Below are 18,587 nucleotides of genomic sequence, written 5' to 3'. Positions count from 1 at the left end.
ATTTTTACCAATAATTATGGATTATTAATACCCATTGTAATTTATTATTAGTGGTACTTATGTTATCGATATTTATCATTAGTTAACTCCATTAAATTCACAAACGTTACCCAGTATGTACCATTGTTTTTCCAGTAATGACAATATGGACACCTATTGGATGTATTATTAGTGATTAGTTATCTAATGATCTATTATGTCGGATTTTCACGTTTTATGTGTCTATTGAATGTATTATTAGTAATTGGGTATCCAATGATCAATTAGGTAGAGTTTTTTTTAAAACACTTCAACTATCCGTAGTTTGTGTGTTATATTTTTCTTGTGATCCATGACTTAATAGGTAGGTGATAATTTTTTTACCTACTTTATTGTATTATTATATATGTTAGAATTAATTGTATTCGTTCTCAGTATGCATTTACCCTTGGTGAGTGGGCATAGTGCCAGAAGATGCCGAAAGGTGAAACCCGGGCAGCAAAAACGACTCAAATAGAATAGTAAAAAAACTTAAATCCATTAGAATTTAAATTTAAAATTAATCAAGTACCCTCGGTCGTTGGTAATATTAAAGAATATGTTATGAACTGTTCTGTTTTTCATTATATAGTTTGATTTTTGGTTGTTCTTGATGATCAATTTTCATTAAAATTTATAAAATCATATTCTTATACCTGTAAATGTATTTTATTAAAAATATTATTCACTTTCTTTAGTATGTTTCGGGGTTCACAGAACACAAGAATATATTCGGAAACTTCAAAAGCTCTCCTTGAATACGGGAGTAAAATGAGCACTTAAGAGTAATTAAGTTAAAAAAAGCCTGCATTTGTTGCATAGATTAAATTTGTATCATTCAAGTATGTATATTGAAGCAAAATGAGAAATAACAGACCACATCTTAAAGTTGATCCTTCAAAAACTGTAAGAGCACGAATTACCTACATACTTAAATGATTTCCAAAGACTAATATAAAAATGAACATAACATAATCATCACTCATACGCACTTTCAGATTATAATTAAAATTTTAGATGTATTTTTAAACAATGGGTACTGTAAATAGGCATAATGTTAGATAAGTTTTCTCGTGGTATATTGTAACTTCCGGTCCGTGGTGTCACTTTTGATAATACGTATGGCACACGTACAATACACAAACACCTATTTGTTTACATATTTATCGTAAAAAGCAGTTGAAGTAGCAGTCAAATAGTTTAATATGTCAGTTAATTGACGTAGCATTTATTTACGTTGTAGAATTCCATTTTAACATTTAAACAATTCGATAGAGATAAAGTTATGTTGGTTTTTCGCATTATTAAGAATAATTTTAATTTTTAAATCTAAAATGTTAGTACATAGGTACCTACAAATATTATTTATCTACCAGTGTGGTCAGTAGCAGATTGCGCAAGACCCAGTAGTGCGGGGGGTGGCCTCCTTTTTAGATTAAGTTATTTGAATTCAAGATACATTATCATATAACATAACAGATAGTCAAAACATGCATTGATGATAACTTTAATGAACCATTCGATTGTTTTATATAATACAGATGTTTCCAAGACAATTATATTGTTAAATGTCATAAGTCATAACATAACACTTGATGTGCAACCGCTGCTCTAAAAAAGTACTTCTGTAAGATCCAATATATTGCAACTCAATATCAAAGTGCACGCTACCAACTTGGGACAACGGATCTTCTTGAAATTTCATTCCATTTCACTCAAAACTTATAATTCTGATACATTACGATTTCTTACACTTATCTTATAAATTTTCTCAGTGGTCCTTGTTCCTACAGATACAAATTTCATCAGCACCTGTGGTGCAATTTTGTTTAGTAGAGAAACACTGATTGAAACAGGGATTGATTCAGTATAATGCTGCTACTATTTTAGATAGTGGTTTGGAACCGTAAGGATTAATAATTATGAGATTATTAAATCTGTACAGTGAGTCCAATCTGTGACAGTTGGACATCAACACTTTACGACTTTGGAAATTATTGTAAAGACGGGAAAAATAATTCGATAACTATTTATATCATTAATTACGACGCAATTTATATTTTTGTATTAAATATTTTGTTGTTTGTATTTATATTTATATACAGGGTATATATACATTTGTATATATGATAAAAGTGTAGGTACCGCACTCGATACACCGGTTGCTTAATTTGTAAAGCACATTGTTCGGAATACGATGGATGCGAGCTTAGGTTCCGTTCGGTACCAATATTTGTCGAAAATATATGTTATAATATGTACACATTATGTTCTTGGGATGTTAATGTGTACGTTATGAAAGAATTGTAAAAATTATGTAATAATTGACAAGTTATTAGTTAATAGTAGGTATGTAGGAATGATCCATTTAAATGTTCTAATAATTAATTGTTATCAATGTGATTGTTTTAAAGAAAAAAGTCAATAAATGCAAAATTACTCAGATCATTGACGCCCCTTGGGGGTAGGCAGGTTTTATATAAAGCAAAAGTAGCAATGTCGAAAGTATCGACATCTTAGTTAAAATAATCACTTAGCTAAAAAAAGGATTACAAATCCTGACAACAAAACTATATGTAAGTAAGTAGGTATCAAATGAATTTGCAGACAATTTTAAGCTAACAATGAAAGGGGATGGCATTCAAAGCTTGCTGAAGGACGTCACTGATTCGGATCAGTGTTTCCAACCGTACTATAATTATAGTATTTGTACTATATTTTTGGTCCGCGAACCATGTACAATATTAGAAAGGTATAGTACGCCTTTTTTTATCTTAACTTCGACTTAAAAAAATACGCCAAAATTTCGATATTTCCGTACTATAAATTCGTGCAAAATACTATAATTTCGTGATAGAAAAAAATTTGGTGAGCTGAGAAAGAAGTTGCTCGAAAGAGGTAAAAAAGGCCGTTGACTTTGATTTCAAATGAAATTTCTTAAATTCGCCGGTAACTATTTTGATCACAAGAGGTACATACCTAAATAAAAGAGGGCCCCTCGGAATTTCATAAATTCTCCGATATTTTCTGTAAGAAACCAAAAACCTATACATTTTCAACATTATAACAACGCGTACTATAATTCGATGACAGAATGATGGCAACACTGAGTCGGATTAAATCGAAAACCAAGAAATTTACAGAGGCCTACGGCCTACGCCCAGTAGTGGATTGACAAAAAGGTAATTTATTAAAATATGTACCTACCTATAACAAAAGCAATGCTAAAACTTTGAACTAGAAATGTGAAATATGACAATTCTTCACCTTCTTTCATAATCCTTCTTTAAGGTGATTATTATTTTTCGCAGTTGATGAAATGACAAAGCTGGGATTTTTTTTGAAAATACCTTTTCGGAGAATTCCATAATAATTTTAGTTGATTGTACAGCTGGTATATTCTATTTAATTACAACGTTTTTATTAGCTCGTATTATTGTTTGTCCAGTACAAATCTTGCAAATATAAATAATTTTAGATATGTTATAACATATCTAAAATTATGTACGATGTAATGGCATAATTTTAGATATTTGATAAACAAACGAATAGTTTTTGACTATTCTACACTATGGCTTGGATTAGGCAGGTTTTAATTGAATTTTAAAAACTAACAAACACTATCTACACATTGTAGTCTAGAAGAGTATTTTTTATCGATAATGATTTGGTATATGTAGGTCTTAATGAATCTAAAAAAACTAACCAACATCATAATGTTATTATATAATTCAACGAAAACAAATAAGTATGACTGAAAAAATGTGCAACTAATTTTGTAGGATCACTCATAACATACCTGAACTATTATGATTTGGTTTAGGCAGGGTTTAATTGAACTTTAAAAATTAACCACCACCATCTGCAAACAGTATTCTTAGTTCAATGAAAACAAATAAGTATGACTGACAAAGTTTAGTTTGCACTATTTATGTCGAATATTAACAGCCTACCTGCATCCTTTGCCAATGGGTCGAGGGGTATGTGAATGTGAATGTGAACGGTGAAAATCACAAATATTTTCATACTAATGATGAAAGTGACTGATTATCAAAAATATTATAGGTATATTGTTCGGAGAATTATTGTGCTGGCCACAGCTATACGATGTGGTGGAAATATCTATCATCAGAGGAAACATTGATGCTCGACGCGGTTGAGGAATGACTCCATGTCCTCTGCTCGATAGAGCGACCGAGCCACGGTTGGAAAATGGCCTCTCAAAACCAATAACATCACTGTGCAGACAACGAAATGAAAATATCGCCGAAGAGATCTAATGAATTTAGCGACGTCCCTAGACAAAATGCCCCCCCATTTAAAAAAAATATATTATCTATTTTTTTATCGTCCTTTCTTGACTCCATTATCTAAGGAATGTATTGTATGGATAGGTACATTACTAACAAAATATACACCACTAAAACATACAAAATTAAATTTAGATATAAAAAGCGAATAAGTAAATATAATATAGGTAATTAAGCTAGACACTCAAAACACTAGTCTCAGGTTATATTTGGTTGACATTTCTGACACATTTGGTTTGTACCATTTACCAATACGCAGAGTTATTATTTTGATACCATTTTTACTACGATATTATGGTACAACATGTAAGTAAACAAAATAATTTTAGGTATTTCTATATATACCAAAAGATTCTCTTCGATTTGCCGCCCTTCGAGTAACTGCCACCCCCAAGCGACGCTCAATCTGCCTTCCCCTACGGGACGTCACTGAATGAAGGGAACCGTTAGTGACAATTTTCTTTGGTGCAGATAATCGATTCGTCAGAAGATTTAAAGGCAGGCCTCAACTCACTTGAATACAAAACACTATTCCACTAATATGTGTCACTTCTTCAATGAAAATCGGGAAGGGAATAAATAGATTTTTACTAGTTACGTTGGTAGTTGGAATAAACGGTTTTTATATTATTGTATTTAATTGGGGGCCTCAAAATCAATCAGTGCCTATCCCTAAACCCGCCGCTGGAATCATGAACCTCAACGAGTAGGTAAAATACAAATAAGAATATTACAAGGCAATGGGCCATTTTTCATCACATTATGTACCCACCTACTTACATTTGTTTGCTGCGCTTCATGAAATTATTATAAATGATAATAATTAAAGTATAGTCTTTCATAACACTATCATACATATGATCAATGAATAGTGCATTATCTTCTGGGTGTGGAGAAATATGTGACAAATTTAAAAACGTGTTAAAGAATATTATATATACTTATGTCTGTATCATAATATACATTAAAATTTGAAAAAAAAAATGAAAATCTAAATCGCTCTCATAATTGAGATAATATGTAGATTTTTTGTGTTTTTTATTAAGATCATGAAGGATAATACTAATATTTACTCAAATCATCAAGAACACAGCAGATTATATCTAATAATAGGGGTTTCTAATCTCTAATCTAAAATCAAGATTCATTATTTGATTACATTATTAAATTCGGTACGGTTAAAAATAATATTCCTTACTTAAATCGAATTGACCATAAGGCAACTTTATTAATAATTATAAAATTTTCTCTCCATGCACTACATACATATCCTGTAATCCAAAAGCTCGCATAAAACTTCATAAACCGTTAGTGCAGATTTCCTATTCGCAAAGGTGTCCAGTCCAGTAATGTGACACGATCTCACCTAAACTATTCACCGCTACTTTGAAAAAACTGTTCAGACAACTTGAATGGGTGGACAGAGAAATCGCCATTACGATTTGAGAATATCTCAATCACGCGTTGCAGACGAATAATGTTTGTATTTGCGAAAGATCCAAGACTTTCAGGTTAGTATGCTGGACCTTGCAAATGAAAGCCGGAAAATAGGTTTAACGATAAATTGTCTCTAAGGCAAAAGTAATGATAAACTGCTTCGCTGACCCAAAAGGCCCTCAGCAATGGCACTCAAATCGTACGAATAAACCTAAGACAGTCAATTGACGTTGTATGTCGAGATTACTAGCAGAACCAAACTGTTATGCCAGCGCTCCATTGGCGAGCCAAAAGTCCGAGGACAATAAATCGTCCGATTTGTCTATGCTCTGCTACTGACAAAGAACGAATAAAAAAATCGACCGGTCAAAAGCCAAAAGTTGCGATTATTGTAATGTCTTCCGATAATCCTATAATTTTGTGTTATTTATAAGTAGACTTGCATAAAATAATATAGCAGTGAAGACAACACAAGTTTAACGTTTTCTTTTATGAATTTCATAAATATAAACAAAAAAATAATTGATAAATCTCTCATTTTCTAATGTGTAAATTAACAAATTAATCAATGAAAATGTTTAAAACAATTAGAGATTTTTTTCGGTCCGAACGATCGCGTATTAATGTCAAACCGAATTTGCTTAGTGATCGACTGACAAAGTCTGGCAACTCGGAGAGTAAAATATCAAACATGTTTCAAATCCAACGAGCCTGGTCTGCGGATTAAAAAGTCCGCAGATCTGGGGTGCTCCACGCGAAAAAAAGTCCGAAGACTGTAAATCGTCTGACTTGCGTGCCAATGGAGCGCCGGCATTATAGAGCGCATTTAGGCTTCTGAAGGTATCGTCAAAGGCGACCTTTGTAGTCTTCATCCAATGTGTGATTATGTATGCATACAAAGCATGGACCCTAAATGCAAGAAAAATCCAAAAGATACGACTAGCGCAACGTGGCATGGGAAGGTGCATGTTGGACATAGCGCGGAAAGACCACGAAAGAAAAACATTGATAAGGTGGAACACGAGAGTTTTCGATGTGATAGATGTAGCTAAGCTGATGACATGTCGCTCGGCTAGTGGATGACCGCTGTACAAATGGAGTGATCCCTAGGGCCACTATACGAATACTCGGCTAGACGGCAGCGACTTGCCTGCGCGGTATTGACTTTTACAGCGCTTTTCGGTATGTGCACGCTTCCGTTTTTTCATCCATACGCACGGGTTTCCCGATACAAACCGGTTTGCGCAGGTAAGCTTGTCGTAAAGGTAAAGAATGAGCGTCTAGCCTATCACTTTAAAATCCGCCGGATCGGCGAAATCATTAAGTTTTATGGATGTAACGAGACCGAGAAGAATGCAATGAGCTAGGGGAGGCCTCCATTCAGCAGTGGATGATAATAATATATTTTGAATGTATGTATGTAATAATGATATAGTAGATAGATAATATGCGGAGTTATTTCTTTTGGATGTAGTGAGTATTGTTAGGTTGATGATGGGATGGCCGAGCGGTAACGTGTCGGCTTATAATTTCGTGCGTTTCGGGTTCACGAGTCTATCAAAATCACGTATTGTTTTTCAATGTGTGTTTGACTGAGAGGATGGACTTAATTGGGTTGAGCAAGTGGCTAACATTCATTTCTCGTTTAAAGAATCTGTTACGAAACTTCTAAGTGAGGCGGCCAAGATTCACAATGGATTACAGAGTCAATTAAAAAAATGATATTGGTAAATCTATCATTAAATAATATTATAATAATGATATAAATTTTGAGGAAAATTTGATCTAATGTAATGTCGACGACTTTCGTGTAAAAAATATCTACCTCAATAATAATTAGTAAGTAGTATTTGGTGATTATCTATCATTAATGTTTTTGAAGTAACAATGGATTTTATGGATTTCTAATACATGCTGCAATCATTACATATATTGTATAGGTACATACTATTTTACAATAAAATATCTCGAAATGTTGAATATTATGTAAATAGGTCAAAAAGTCTGACCTAGTCAACCACAATAATTAAATTTACAGTCCATTTATAGTATAGACAGGACAAAGCACTTCGAAAATATATAAAAATACATAGACATAGATATAATATTATTAATAACGAGCTGTCAAAACGGTTTCAAATGTTTGACAGCGAATAAAATTGCGCTGCTTTTGCCATCCAATTGGAAACTCATACGAATCTTATATGTAACAGGTGTGTGTGTGTGTTTGTCGTATCATTGTAAGCAGCATTATTAATATCAACATTTATATTGAATGGTAAAGGATAGGAAAATAATTAATAAATCGTGTAAGTAAGCAACAATCACACTATTCAATATAGTATTTTTATCAATTTGTAATACGTCTTGTTCTGTCATTCAAATAAAGATTTAATGATCAGCTCCATTGTAATATTTTTGTTGGATAAGCTGGTGTGTTGACAAATTTAAAAAAAAAAACATGTTATCATGAATACTAATTTGTTTTTTAAGTGACATATTGTACATATAATTGCAAACATACATATTTAAAGTCCGCACAAAGCAACAATATGTTAGATGTTTTGTTCATTTAAAATCCTGTTTATTCTATCAAGACATGACACAGGCAATAATAACAATGCAATTCAAAAACAAATAATTATTAATAAATTTACAGTTTAAAACAATGCAGATTTAAGATATAGTGTATTTTTAAAGAAGTAGTAATTTGTCAAAAAAAGTTTACTGTAGGGAGAGAGATGAAAGATGTCATAAATACCTGGATAATACTCGAGATCGCCGAAGACAACAACCAAGCACGTCATAAATATGAGCGAAAAGCCCTTTAGATTGGGCCTCGCCATGGTGAGAGCCTACGAGAATTGCGCGCGATGGGACGCGGGTTCGGAGCGCACTGCCTCGTCGGAAAATTCGCGCGGACTGCGTCAATTCACCCGCCCAGCCGATTCATTTATGTTTACTGAATGAGCGAGGGCGGCAATCGCAATCGGAGACTCGCTTGTGGCGCTCGCGACCAACTGCCGACGCGACGCTTACAATCAATACTGAAACACTTCAGCGCGTGCAGCTGTGACGTAGGTTGGCGCTTCTCAAAGTATTAGTTCGAGATTTTGCATCAGATTATCCATAACGTTCTTTGCAAGTGCACGTGTCAGGGGCGGTCTTTTCTGATGATCTGTCAAAAAATTCCTACCAGGTCGACAACTTTCAAGTTAGAGCATGTTGATTTTGGCGTTTTTGACACCGCAACAGCTTGACTTTTAGTCGTATGACATTTTTTGGTGTTTACGAAATAATGCATTTTATTCTTTCTTTCTGTACCCTTTTTCAAGTCAGTTGGGCTCTGGACTCCCAGAAGGACGCTACTGACATGCCCTGGGAGAAGAATTATTGGAGGCATCCACCTGGTGTCCATAAATGGGAAAGACGCTGAGTTGACATGGACTAAAATAAAGTCTTTGTTCTTGTGTTCAACATAATAAGTATCTGTAATGTCAGAATTTTACTTTTTTAATTAAAAAAATATATTTTTTACTGTCTACCTCTAACTGCCTACTTTTTTTAACATTCTTTGCAACACTGGCGACAGACAGTCAGTCGGTCGTGAGTTGTTTGTAGTTGTAGTGACGAATTTTCAATCAGTTTCAGACGGCAGAAAAATGGAAGGCGGCGGTTGCTTGGGAGCGGCACTGTCAGAGAGTTTGACAAACGCTGGCAGGCTATCTCTCCAGGGCGATACGACCACGACACAACGACGGGGCGTCGAGTAGCGAATGTCGGCACACGACACATCCTTAATCTGCTCAAGCCAGGGATACAAAAACTTATAAAACAACACTAATTTCAGATCTTTTTTTAAAAACTGGGCGTGGCTTTGTACTCCAGACATACCGAAAGGGCTTAATTAAATTCCCATGATAAAATACGAACAAATTTTAGTGTTGTTTTATTTACTTTGCATAATTGCGATGTGTTTTAGTAAACCAAGTTGTGATAAGTTACCTTATATGTATATGTATATAACATATAATTATTCGTAGGTATATATAGTATGTCATGCATGTAAAACCACACCTCAGCGCCATTCCCAGAAACTGAGAGAAGTGTATATTTTTTACTTAAAGCAGTGGTTTCCAAACTTTATGTTACTAGCCCCAATTTAAAAATATATATATAAAAGTTTTGAGTCAAAATATGTGTTTTATACGAAAATTAATACACGACTCAATAAAGTATTAAAACTTTTCACCCCCCCCTCCCATTGAACTAGCATGCGCCCCTCATTTTGGAAACCGCTGACTTAAAATACCTGACATATCTTTTTGATTCAATACCTTCATAATTTGAGTTTATCACATGGTTTGAAATAGATCGGAGCGGACTGGAGCACACTTCCGGATCGTGAAATCCTCTAGTAATAATAATTATTGATGACTAATATACGCCAGTGGTCTTCAAACTTTGTCGACTCATGGAGCCCTTAGAATTATAAGTTTTTTTCGGGGAACCCCATCCCATCCTTAATAAAAATATATCTTAAAATAATATTGAAAGTAGATCAATGTGTTATAACTTTATGTAAAGACAATTAAAGAAAATTATTGTATTTTTTATTAATTTTTTTAACATTAAATGAATGCAATTCACTCACTAGTAACATCAACTCTTTCCCCAGTTATCTCCTACCCTTGCATTATATTTAGTGACTGGAGTGTGCTTGCATTTTTTTTTCTCTAAGTCTAGCTCTATTAATAAAATTGATGTTAACTGCAGTCACATTTCATATTCTGCATTTAATTTGTTTCGATATTTTGTTTTTGTTGCCACATACGTTGAGAAAGATTTTTCGCTTAAATAACTAAATAAGTTGTTCCGAATGGCATTAAAATGTTTTTAGCTGTGTGAGAAACTTCAGGGTATTCTGGATGAATCTGCAACCAAAAATTTAGGGACTGCATTGGCTTAAATTTAGATTTTAACGTCGCATCTATTGATATCTCGATAAGTTGTTCCCTCTCCTTCATTGGCAAGCATTCTGATTTATCATAGTACTCGAATGGATTTTTTTTATCTAGTCATACTTAGTTTCTTCTTCTGGGAAATATTCTCTTATAGTTTTCTTCAGTTGAAAAGGGTACTCGGTCATATTTTTTTTGACTCCCGGAATCCCCAGAGAGGTGCCGCGGAACACAGTTTGAAGATCACTGATATACACGAATTCACGTAAATAATAGTTGAAATGAATAATAACATACATTATAATTATTTCTTTTTTGACTACGTTTGACCCTAATAAGATCATAACGGTACGGTCTCCACAAATTCGATGTTTTTATTGTAATTATTTTTTACGAGAAAAATGGGTGTTGCTCTTGCTCACTTGCTCTTGCCACTTGGTCAATCTATTAAGTCAATATTATAATAATCCAAACATAAATTGAAAAAAAAACAATAGGTGTATTTTGCCAGACCCAGGACTCGAATCTGGGACCCATGATAATATAAGCCGACACGTAAGCCGCTCGGCCATCCTGGGCGTTTATTAACTTTAGTTTTGTACTGTTCCATAGGATTTTGTGTTGGCGTCCCTGATTTCACCTTCCAATATCCTAAGGATCAGTGAATATATTATAATATAAGTTATTACTAAATTAACTAATCAAGCAATTTGGCAGACCATGCACTATTTTATGTAGACAGATAAAGGATGAAAAGAGAATGATACAGTATTTTACATTAATATTTCGTCACAATGATTTTTTACCTACTATAATCTTCAATAAATATGCTCATCAGAAATGTTAAAATTGTTATTGCATTAAATTAAATTTGTCCGTCCATCTAATCAAAAAAAAAATAACCAACGTCATCGAGCGCTTTGAATTGTAAAATTTTCCATTTCTATCACTGATCTGTTCATGATAGAAACCTGAAATTCTTAAAACTGTAAAGCCGTAGTTAAATTATGTTTTTACGGAAGTATTATTTTGGTACGAGTAGATACCTACAAAATGGCTCTCAGACTACAGGTTGTTCTTTCTGATTGTGTCAAAGATTATTGTTAACCATCCGTAACCTAAAAGACAGTATGTACAGTATAGTCTTATGTATGTCTTATTTATTATACATAAATAACATTACACAGCCTATTAATAATTCTTTACCATTTTTCGTGTAGGTAGGTACTTTAAGATATTGGACAATGGGCTTAGGAAAGTTGGGCGATTAAGATTTAAAAAAAAAAAAAAACGACCTGGCGCTATTTTACATAGCACTAAATCACTATATTGCAGTGTCGTCGTCAAGAGTTTTCTGGTGTGGTGTGTGTTTTTAAAACTAGCTGAGTATACATTTTGAACAAGTACGTTCGTAGTGATCTTTTGAAATGCCTAACATGAGTGGTAGAATGAATTACAGATTTATTTCCTATTTTTTAATAAGAAATTTTGCATAATATTTTATGATAATATCTAATCTGAATGACATTTTATGTCAGGATCAGTGCAATAGTGTAGTCAGTTCCATGTTTTCTCACAGAATATTATATAGGTACCGATTTATGTGGATTTGATAAAACACGATGAAATATCGCACCGTGAGTGTAAAAACCAACGCATCTGCAAATTTTTCAATATCGAGATTAAATGCAAAACAACTGTAAAAGTCGTAAACCTGATAATGTAAAAGTGAAGTAACTGAAAGAACATGCAATATAATGTAGATATAAACCAAATATTATGGTTTTTTTAGAAACTATATTTCTCCTAACAGAACGAAGAATCATACTACACTGGCATAACCACAGCACGAACATTCATGAGCTAGCTAAGGTGAATACATTTCAATTAAAATATCAATGTTACGTCAGCCATAATTTTCGATCTATGTAACAGCATACACTAGGTGACTATTGTCTTAAGTTAGTTAGACGAAGTAAAAAGTAGACTATATTGAAATGTTTTCCACCTGTTGAATGTTGCTGTCACCTTTTTTCAAATAAAAAACACGATGTAGAAAACATCGTATTTTGAAAAAAAGTAACCTGGAAACACAACTCGTTATTTAAATAGTGACGATCGCGGAAGCACTTTGTTATGTCGTCTCGTTGATGTGAGTTGTCTCCTTTGTCATTGTATCAGAGTAGGAATCAAGCGGCCGCGTCAAATTAACATAATATTTTTTCAATTCATGTGTTTCAATCAAGCGAAGGGTTGTCAACCAATCCTCGTAAAATTTTGTTACGATACTTACAAACTGTTTTTTTTTTACTATTGTCTATAAACGCAAACTAACGTAAACAGCGACCATAGAACAGATTTGTGTTCCCATGTAGCATTTTTTCCCTGTAAGATATAAAATGATTATGAAACTAAATAGGTAATTTAAAAAAATTAACATATAAATGTAAAAGAAATATCAAAGTGTGGCTAAAGTGTGGTAATGGCATATTATTAAGGCAGAGTGTAGTGCTACTGAGGATATCTAGTGACGGTATTACGCAACATCTAATTGAATTTTAATTAAATTAGGTAGGTACTTTATTATTTAGGCCTTTCTCTGGATAAGAGTGGAGGCCTCGTTACTGCTAATGGCCAAGAAGTGAGGGTTGACAGCATGGCCCCCACAAGGGGGGGCTGACAGGGCTCTAGCCTATTGACCCGGGCTCAGGAGGGGCCCGGCATGGCGGGTCAACCACTTAAGTGAGATAAACATACACCACAAATTCGCTCTAATAGTTCAAAAATGTCGCCTGCAGCGTTATTTCACGGGTGAGATTTTATTTTATAATTATTTTTATTGTGTTCCTTGACTAATAAAAATGACTATCCGATATGGCGAAGGGTCGCATGTTACTTACGAGTTCTATCACAAAAGGGGGGGGGGGGGTCGCGAGCAGTGCTTCATTATATGATACCGAGTGCCGACAATTTAATTGGCTTTATTTAAAAATACCAATTTTTTTGAAAAATACACGCAATACCCTTTATTTTACAAGGAACCCTGGAGTTCCTGTTGTTGAACATTACACTGCCCTTAACCTTAGCAATAGGTTGGGGGCCCGCTTCAGGATGTGGGGGTCATGGTTGACAGAAACGCACGGTGTAGGTTTAACAGGTGTATTTTTTTCCCATATCTCGCAAACAAATTTCAAGCGTGGTAAATGCGGCTGACTTGCTGGAGATGCTTGTGGCTTGGCACGTGGGCATAAGCGGCATGGTTGGCTACAGGTGATGGTGGCTTGGTGGGCTGCAGATGCAGAATTGCTGGTTGTAGGTAATTGCGAATTGTTTGGCTGTGCGATGCGGCAAAAAACGCATGGCGACGCGGCGTATTTGAACGAATATAACACGGGCTGACTTACATCCAGGGTAAGTCGGCCAGGCTTATCGGCAATAGCTAGTGCCGTGTAGACACCTTCCGGGGTGACAGTCCAAGCAAGTACACCACGAACGATCTCCTCGCCGCGGAAAGCTCCCTTTTTCGACCTGTGGGTAGTCGGACCTCTCGGTTTAACCGCTCGGATCTCCCTTTCTAGTGGTGGCGCTGTCGCGCAGTCGTTTTTTCACAGCTTCGCGTAATTTGGCGGGGACGCGGATGAATTTAAAAGTTCGGAAAATTTTAGTGGAAGTAGGCTCTGCGAAGTTTTCTTGCTATTTAAATGGAAGTAGGCTGTGGTTTTTGGGACAGTTGATTGTTCGATCAGTCCCTTTAAGGTGGTCTCCCGTAGGAGACCTCCATCTGGTATCAAGCTATAATGCAGTATGTTTTCAAAATAAACCGAAAACAATGATTAAAACAAAATATCAATAATTTCTAACCCAGAGGTCCGCAACCTTTTTACCACGAAGGGCGCAATACAGATTTTGAACATAGCCGGGGGCGCATAATATATTATATACATATACTTTTCTTTAAAACTGATAACTAATAAAAATCCCAATAGAACTTAAAATCTTGAGATAACACCGAAAATCACAGAAATGTGCAATATTAATAATATGGAGTTCTATACATTAAACACCATATTAATCAATCAATTAATATTTATTTAAGCAAAGATACATAATACACATCGACATAAATCAACATAAAATATACATCAAGCTTTAAAATAAAAAAATATAAATACTAAAAAAGTTAAACAATAAATAAACCAAGATTCAAATTTTCAACATTATTACAAATTTAAATTGTTAATATGTATTTTAAAATGGGATAATACGAACCGGAGCGCTCAATAAATTTATAAAAATATTAACATTGTACGTAAATTAAAAATAAGTGTGTCATTTTTTTATTATATGACATAATTATATAGGTCACACGGTCAAATTAATATTTCCATGACATGGAGTGAAAATTTTGGGCATTTTATGAACCGGAACGGCGCTCTGGTCCATTTCGAGCCCAGTTTAAATTTCATCATCAGCCTGAATATTTCCACTGCTGGATGAAGGCCTCTTCAAGCTGCGTCCACTTTTCTTGGTTCTGTGCGTTGCGCTGCCACGCACTTCCGCAGAACTTTATCATTTCATCGATCCAGCGGCCTCTAGGTCTACCTTGCGGACGTTTTGTACCTCTTGGATACCACTGACTGATACCGGATGAGTAAATCTGTCCAACGATTAAGGGGGGACGTGTGCCGTGCAGTGGCGCACCCAGGGGGTGGACCAAGGGGCCCTGGCACCCTCCAAACATGAAAATCATCAGAATGATTTTAAACATTGAAATTGAAAGCCAATAAACTATACCTTTGGGCTTAGACAAATAAAAACACGGCAAAAAATGATTTGTAATTCTCCAGCACCCATTTTAGAAAAATTTCTTAGATTTTGATTTCTAACACAACACTAATGTCAGGTTTTTTAGAAACCCAATCCTTAAGGGGGGACATGCTCGTCGAAGGTCAAAATTGAGATTTTATTGTATATTCAAACCATGATCCTGGACACTCCTTAAACGTTGTAGATGATCTATTTATATAATTTTAAAGCCTTATTATCCTTTATAGTTATTTTAAACATTTGATGACTGCATGAAGTATTTTTGTTACATAAAATAGTATTCTTTTAAACCTCTCGCTCTAATGTTTTAGAATATAGTCATATTTCGGTACATAACTGTGCAGTGATGTTAAGATTTTTTACATGTATTAATTTTTAAACGTATTTATAAAACCATTAGCATAATTTATTACGAGATAATTTTTGTAAAATATTCACGATAAAAAATTATATTGATAATCTCTGTGATCCCAAATTTGACAAGAATTAGGCATTTTATTATTCAAAAAATCGGCAAGAATAACACATTTCAAGATGATTATAAAGATATTTATTATAAGCTATGTCTTTGTCCATTCAAGTGTGATAAACATCTTATGAATAATGATTGCTTTATAATAATTATTGACCTAAGAATAAGGTAGTGTTTTTTTGAAATACGCCATTTCTTTTGTCATTCCCCAGTGGTTAAGCTACAACATACGGCCGTAGCCATAAATTAACAAACCATAATTGAAGTAGGGAGTAAAATGATATTAACGCGCGTGTTTGAACATGTACCGTTTAAAAAAAAATTTAAAAAAATTCGGTTAGGTACATGTTCAAACACGCGCGTTAACATAATTTTACTCCCTACTTTAATTATAGTTTGTCATTTTATGGCTACGGCCGTATGTTGTAGCTTAACCACTAGGGAATGACAAAAGAAATGGCGTATTTCAAAAAAACACTACCTTATTCTTAGGTCAATACTTATTATAAAGCAATCATTATTCATAAGATTTTTATCACACTTGAATGGTCAAAGACATAGCTTATAATAAATATCTTTAGAATCATCTTCAAATGTGTTAATCTTGCCGATTTTTTGAATAATAAAATGCCTAATTCTTGTCAAATTTGGGATCACAGAGATTATCAAAATAATTTTTTATCGTGAATATTTTACAAAAATTATCTCGTAATAAATTATACTAATGGTTTTATGAATGCGTTTAAAAATTAATAAATGTAAAAAATTTTAACACCACTGCACAGTTCTGTACCGAAATATGACTATATTCTAAAACATTAGAGCGAGAGGTTTAAAAGAATACTATTTTATGTAACAAAAATACTTCATGCAGTCATCAAATGTTTAAAATAACTATAAAGGATAATAAGGCTTCAACATTATATAAATAGATTATCTACAACGTTTAAGGAGTGTCCAGGATCATGGTTTGAAAATACAATAAAAACTCAATTTTGACCTTCGACGAGCATGTCCCCCCTTAATGGAACTGTCAAAAAATTTTCGGTGTCCACCCGAATTCCGGAGTGGTGTAGGTCATGGCTGGGGAGGGCTGACAGGGCTCTAGCATGGGGGCCTGGGCTGTTGGGGGCCCGGCGTGTCGGGTTGACCAGATAAGTGAGATAAACACACATAATAAATTAGCTTTAATAGTAAAAAAAGTCGCCTGTGGGGCTATTATACTTCATGATCACGAACATTTTCAATTACTTATATAATTGTGCAATATATTTTTTGATTATTATGTGTCGATACTCGAAAGCTCTAATATTAAAGTAGCTGTATTAAAAACCGCCAATAATTCACTGTATAAGTACCCTTAATTTGAACTAAAACACAATTTTACGTTAGTGTAGTGTTTTACACTGCCTTTAATCTTAGCGATAGGTAGAGGGGCCGCCAATCCTAGCCTGAGGGCCTGTTTCAGGATGTGGGGACCATGGTGTAGGTAATAGACAAAAGACCGATAAATGAGAAGAATGAAAAGAGCCTATGAGACTAATTTACATTCTCCTTCTTGGGCCCCCCCAATATTAAATCCTGGGTGCGCCACTGGTGCCGCGTAGGTCAAAATGGAGATTTATGCTATTTTTAAAGCATGATCCTGGACATTCTTTAAACGTTGTAGATAATCTATTTAGATAATTTTGAAGCCTTATTATCCTTTATATTTATTTTAAACATTTGATGATTGCATAAAGTATTTTTATTAAGTACATAAAATAGTATTCTTTTAAACCTCTCGCTCTAATGTTTTAGAATATAGTCATATTTCAGTACGTCCATGTTAAGTGGTGTTAAGGGGGGGAAATGCTCAGCGTAGGTCAAAATGGAGCTTTTGTTCTATTTTCAAAGCATGATCCTGGACATACCTTAAACATTGTAGATAATCTATTTATATAATTTTGAAGCCTTATTATCCTTTATATTTATTTTAAACATTTGATGACTGCTTAAAGTATTTTTATTACATAAAATAGTATTCTTTTAAATCTCTCGATCTAATGTTTTAGAATATAGTCATATTTCAGTACATAAATGTGCAGTGGTGTTAACATTTTTTACATTTATTAATTTTTAAACGCATTTATAAAACCATCAGTATAATTTATATCGACATTATTATAGTGAAATATTTACGATAAAAAATTATATTGATAATCTCTGTGATCCCAAATTTGACAAGAATTAGGCAAGATTAACACATTTGAAGATAATTCTAAAGATACTAATTATAAGCTATGTCTTTGACCGTTCAAGTGTGATAAACATCCTACGAATAATGATTGCGTTATAATAATTATTGACCTAAGAATAAGGTAGTGTTTTTTTTAAATACGCCATTTCTTTTGGCATTCCCCAGTGGTTAAGCTACAACATACGGCCGTAGTCATAAATTGATAAACTATAATTGAAGTAGGGAGTAATTTTTTTTTTTAAACGGTACATGTTCAAACACGCGCGTTAACATCATTTACTTACTGCCTACTTCATTTACCGTTTGTCAATTTATGTGTTACG

At 33.9% G+C, this 18,587-nt stretch overlaps 1 protein-coding gene across 1 annotated transcript in view; it reads right to left on the bottom strand.

Moving 5' to 3' along the window:
* The window catches only part of LOC147079693 (uncharacterized), a 68,419-nt gene extending 59,667 nt beyond the window's left edge, over positions 1 to 8,752 (bottom strand). The window contains exon 1 of the mRNA XM_085943301.1: positions 8,527 to 8,752. Within this exon, the coding sequence (XP_085799427.1) occupies positions 8,527 to 8,611 (85 nt within the window). The 5' untranslated portion in view covers positions 8,612 to 8,752. The remainder of the gene's footprint in view (positions 1 to 8,526) is intronic.
* Between the last annotated feature and the right edge of the window lie 9,835 nt (positions 8,753 to 18,587).

The sequence above is a fragment of the Rhyacophila brunnea genome, unplaced genomic scaffold (assembly GCF_057557595.1).
Source record: "Rhyacophila brunnea isolate RB1 unplaced genomic scaffold, BYU_Rbru_1.0 scaffold_1, whole genome shotgun sequence".
Classification (NCBI taxonomy): Eukaryota; Metazoa; Arthropoda; class Insecta; order Trichoptera; family Rhyacophilidae; genus Rhyacophila; species Rhyacophila brunnea.
The sequence above is the reverse complement of the archived record's forward strand: the minus strand, read 5'-3'. Positions and strand labels throughout refer to the sequence as shown.